At 45.7% G+C, this 5,577-nt stretch overlaps 1 protein-coding gene across 1 annotated transcript; it reads right to left on the bottom strand.

Moving 5' to 3' along the window:
* Window positions 1-1,194: 1,194 nt before the first annotated feature.
* LOC147973114 (uncharacterized) lies at window positions 1,195-2,190 on the bottom strand. Its single transcript, XM_087522419.1, has one exon. It carries the CDS (start codon window positions 2,188-2,190, stop codon window positions 1,195-1,197), a length of 996 nt encoding a protein of 331 aa, XP_087378545.1.
* Between the last annotated feature and the right edge of the window lie 3,387 nt (window positions 2,191-5,577).

Genomic DNA, 5,577 nt, shown 5'->3' with positions numbered 1-5,577 from the left:
TGAAGTCTCCACATATCAAAATAGGATATGAGGCAGACTCAACAATACTATGCAATTCAGCTACAAAATCTACCTTGAATTCTGGGTAAGCAGAACCATAAACAATAACAAGGTGCCACATAAAACCATCTCCCTTATTTTTAACTGTGGCAATAACTAAAAATTCATGGTTAATAAAACCAACAGTATCAAACAAACTTTTCCTAAGACCCAAAAGGATCCCCCCAGCAGTATTAACAGCAGGTAAATAATGCCAATCAAAATTGCCACTTCTGTCTATAGCTTTGAGGAAACCCTCTGAAATAACCTCTTTCTTAGTTTCTAGGAATCCAATAAAATCAGGGTTAGCTCTAGCAATGGTGTCACAAAGGCACTGAACTTTACCAGGTTTACCAAGCCCTCTAATATTCCAAATGAGACCTATCATTATCTAAGCAACTTTAAAAGGATGAGACAAGCCACAAGGCCTAGCTTTGATTGGGACATTTGGAGTTCTCCTCAAAGCATCAGCAGTGCCAACTGGCTTGAGAGGGTGAGCATCCAAAGGTGTCCCAACCAATTCATCATGGTTTAAATCTAAGTTATCTGGCAGAACAATTTCAGGGTTATTATTGGCAAAAGCCAAACACCTCTCTTTCTCCCCATCAACCAAAATGTCAATGGTTTCAAGTCTATTAACTTCATCCCCCCCCCAATACAAATATCAATTTTATTCATCTGATCAAGCAAGGTGTCATGACTAGTGTTAGTGAATGATGTACCTTTAAAGCTTTTTGGAATTTCCAGATTCTGCTTCCTCTTATAAGCAGCAGCCTTCTCCATGATGTTTAAGTTTCCATGCCCCCTCGTATTAGGCTTCTGAACCAATATAGGCCCCCACTTGGTTTTCTCAACCTCTGATGAGCCATGAGCTTGATCAAGAGATTCCATCAGAGATCTTTTTAGAGAAATGGTCTGAATAGCCTGTACAGCTTCAGCAGGAAGAGTTTCAAGGTCATCATCATTGGGGTCCTCTTCCTCGGACTCAGAAAAGTCAACAGATTTAAGGATACTCTCACAATATTCCATATTCTCAATCTCCCTCCCAGAACTAGTGTTTCCCTCAACAAACTTCACCACAGACTTAGATGGAGTGGAATCCACCAAGACAGAAGGACAAAAATCCTCAAGGTCAGTTCTCTTATCAGTTACCAGTTATTTCTTTTCACCAGTGTTAACACACTCCAGGATAAAGGTTTCATGCTCAGAATCAGAGCAGAACATACCAGCCTGCACCCCTTTTTGTGTATTCTTACCCATACTAGTCATATTAGCTTTATCTAACTCATCAATTGCCTCCTCACTATCATGTAAGTCCTCCAGACCCTCCTTATGACCATCTCCACCCTCATCCTCCTGTCTCTCAGCAGCACCATCACCTTCAAACTCCTCATCATCTTCAATGTCAATAAAAGAATCAACCCCACCTACTTGTTCAAAGCCCTCCACAGTAAAACCTAGCAGAAATAACTTCTTCTTCATCTCAATGAGCCTTTCAAAAGGAATTTTTGTGGGGTCTCTACAAGCAATTTTAATCCTAACATTCTCAAAGAAGGTCCTAAACATCCCATTCCAGTCTACATCAGTCAGAACCCCAAACAGGGAAGCAATTTGGGCGAAAACCTTCCAGGTACACCATTTAGGTGGGATTCCCTCGATCAAAACCCATGCCTCAATAAGTTCTCCAAATGGGTCACAAGCCCCCTTCCATTCAGTAAGTGTGACAGAAACATCTTGAGGCAGAGAAAATCCAGGCAATTCAATGAGATCCTCCACTTTCTTCCATGGTGGAAATCTCACCAGAAATGTCTTACTGGACAGCCCCCTAATCTGCCAAGGCCACTGTCTGGTTTTGCAAAAGGTAGCAGTCAAAAGACTTAACAGCAACTCCTTATCCACATCACCTTTGAGAATATTAACTACAGCACAGTTTTGGAAGTTCAACCAGTTGGATTCATTAGCAACAGGAACATCCACATGGTAAAAACCAAGACCACTTGCTCCACTACCAAAAAAGGCAGCAGTTGGTTGTACCTTAGTCCAGGCAGCACGGTTGTTCACATTGTGATTTTGCTGACATATGAAGCATGATTTTGGTTTAATGCAATTCCCAACATAATGCCCTGGACCACCGCAGTTGAAACAGATCATATCTTTGTACCTAGGATCTAAAACTTGCTCCATCTCTACCTCAGTCGATTGAGAAGACTGCACCTGGGATGAAGCAGCTGTAGAAGCCGTGGATCTGGTGGGTTTAGCTGCTGGCATTGGTTCCTTCGAGGTGGTGGCAGATGGCTACCTCCTCCCCCCTTGGGGTTAGCTCTCTGGTTAGCAGTCTTCGAGGGGCCGCCTACCCCAGATCCCGTACCAGCACCCCTCCGATCATCCATCGTACTCCCTTGCTTCACAACAGCCGCAAACGAAAGAGATCCAGGGCCCAAACCCTCCCGCGACACCTTGATGGTTCTAGGAATTGGATCAAAGGATCGACACGGTGTCGGATGACAGTCAGCAGCCGTAAACGAGTGGTTGGTAATCAAATCCTTCCGGATCCAGCAAGTGAACCCAGAAGAGGAGGTATGGACACGAGTGGAAGTTTGTGGAGAGGGTAGGCGGCGGCGGGGAGGGGACGGAATGACCCAAAGTTGGCCAAAATGCTCTTCTATAGTTTCTAGGTCACCCTGCTCACGCAAACGCGCCCCCTGAGAATATGTTTTCCTCCCTAGCTCATGAATTTTGAAACTGGGACCTGTCGCAATCTGAGTAGGTACAGAGGGAGACTTTTTGCAAAATCCCCCCGTGCTATGGAGTAGGCTATCGCCTAAATTCAAATTATTCATAGTTTTCCTGACCGTAGAAACGGCAACATCATTTGTAGAAGCATTCGTCGCATCTAGTTTACCCCTAATCCCATCTAGATTTGAGTTAATCGCATGTCTAGAAGCCATAGAAATGGCAGCAGCATCAGTTTGTATATCGCACAAAATAGGAAGAATCCCATCCACATTTGATTCAACTAATTGAGGTGGAAAGCACCCCGTCGGCCTCATGAGTTGGGTTCTCCGCAAACGTAGAGCCAAAATTCGCGAACGAAATGTACGGGGAAGGCGGAAATTATGCATACCTTTCTCACCAGGACAAGGAGGGGGGTCGATGGCTCGATGATGGCACAGGCGAGGCGCGGAATCCATTACTGACGACGGCAGGGCAGCTCCACCCCTGGGGGGAGGAACTCCGGCGGAATGCGGGCAATCCCCTCCACCGTCGGTGGCCTGATGTTGAGACGAGAGGGATTCACCGTCTTGAAGAACGCCCACTTCGCCGCCTGCGCAGGGTCCGGCGACTCGGCTTCCTAAATCGCCCAGAAGAGGAGCTCCACATCCATGCAGCCGTCGTCGCCGATGAAGCGCACGCGCTCGGCGAAGTTCGCACGGCGAAGGATGTCGAGGTGGATGTCCCCCCACGCCTCCCGGTTGGGGAACCGCTCCCGCACCACCCGTCGCATCTCCCGTTGAGCCTCCGGTGAGTTGGGATCGATCTCGGGGAGGAGCACCGCCCCCGGAGTTGGGAGCGCCCGTGGCTCCGCCACCCGAGACGACGGCATAAGCCGTCGGATCTGCAACCCGCGACGGCGCGCCCCTGCCATGAGAGCTGGTAGGTGGAAGCTGGGGGTGGGGAGAGCTCGAATTGATGCGAGGTAGGTGCGGCGGGCGAGTAATTTGGGGATTTATCCTTGTTTCGCGCTCGTCGCCCGAGGAAGGGGAAGAGGGAGGGTGGGAGCGACACGCCATCTGTCCGTAACTAAGAATTATATTGCTTGATTCATGTTTGAATATAGTTTCACTATTTTATTAGTTAAAATTATAGTAAAAATATGTACCAAAATATAAAGGGGACCGAAATGAGCATCTGACTGTAGAGCTCCTCTCTTCGCCTAACAACAGAAATTGATGACATTAGCATCATGCCATCTAAATACTAGGCTACGGCGTTGTCAGATCTGATTGATGTGCAATCAAACTTCGAAGCAACATATCCACGTGGAAAGATATCTACTATATGGCAGGGTATTCAACTCAGCTTGACTTTGATTAAATAGTAAATATTTCTGCACAGAGGTAGTGAATTGGCGGGTGGTTTACACAACTGTCAAGTGATCGAGACTAGATAATAAACTTGAGGCCCCACGTACGGATATAAAATGACCTATGCAGAGTGCGCGGGAAACTTCAAGGGGAGACTCGTGTTCACACGTGGACAACCTAACGTGAGGCACCTAGCATACACTGATTTGATGCACAATCCACATTACCTAAATTGATTTTATGCATCATAATCTGAAGGGCCAAATCCGTGAAAGAGATTGTGTCATTCTTTGGGCAATTTGGAATTGCTGGAATGAGTGCGTTTTGAACAGATCATCTATTCCAAAAATATTACAGGTTATCTTCAGAGCTATCTCGTCAATCCATATGTGGTGGTCATCAGCGTGTGGATGCGCAAGAGCCTATAACCTTTGGGTGCGGCCGCCTGGAAACAGTTGCACGGGGATTATTCAACCAGTTAAGCTTGTGTGGTAGTAGCATATGTGGACGAACTGTGTAATCTTGTTTCCGTCTAACATTGTCGTGCTTTGTCATAAACTTTTTTCATTCATTGTCTGGGAGCTCTTTTCTTTAAGAAAAGGGTTGTGTGCACCATATGATGCAGAGGTCAGGGTGATCCCTTTCTGAAAAGAGAAAAAACATAATGCAAGTTTGGAAATCAACGAAGAGATGCGACCGTTCAGACGGTGTGTCAGTCCACGCCTCTTCATATAAGCTTCAGGAGAGATTTAGCTGGTAACCGTTGGGAATCTTGGCTCTATCTTGTGAGAAGACTGATGGAGGTTCAACTTTCTGAGCACCCAGATCGGTTATGTTGGAAACTTACGACGAATGGAGTTTTCACGGTTAAATCTATGTACGTGGATATCATTACCTCTAGTTCTATTCCAAAGTCGCAACATGTATGGCAAGTCAAAGTTCCTTTGAGAGTTAAAGTGTTCATGTGGTTTGTGCATAAACAAGTCATTTTAACTAAGGACAACTTGATTAAATGCAACTGGAATGGACCTAGTCGGTGTAGCTTTTGTGATACAGATGAAACTATTAAACACCTCTTTCTCGATTGTCCTATGGCAAAAAAATTATGCCAGTCAGTGACAATAGCCTTTAATATTACTCCTCCACACAATATTAATACATTATTCGGAACGTGGTTGGATGGGATTGAGCCCCATACAGCGAGACACATTCGTGTTGGAGTATGTGCGTTATTATGGGCTATGTGGAATTGCAGAAATGATTTAGTCTTTAACAGAACATCCAACACTCATTTTTTGCAGGTTATATTCCGAGCCATTGCATTGATCTGTATGTGGGCATTACTCACTCCGATGGAGGCCAGGGAGCGTTGGGTTACTGGATCTATCCGATGGGAGATGGTTGCACGGGATATCTTCAGCCGGTTTGGATGGCGGTCATGTAATAGGATAGG

The sequence above is a fragment of the Triticum urartu genome, chromosome 5A (assembly GCF_056163025.1).
Source record: "Triticum urartu cultivar PI428250 chromosome 5A, HENAU_Tu73, whole genome shotgun sequence".
Classification (NCBI taxonomy): Eukaryota; Viridiplantae; Streptophyta; class Magnoliopsida; order Poales; family Poaceae; genus Triticum; species Triticum urartu.
Note: the sequence above shows the minus strand (reverse complement) of the source record. Positions and strands in the feature narration are given on the sequence as shown.

Coding starts and splice junctions, on each gene's coding strand:
- LOC147973114 (XM_087522419.1), bottom strand. CDS start 2,190: ATGATCTGTTTCAACTGCGGTGGTCCAGGGCATTATGTTGGGAATTGC.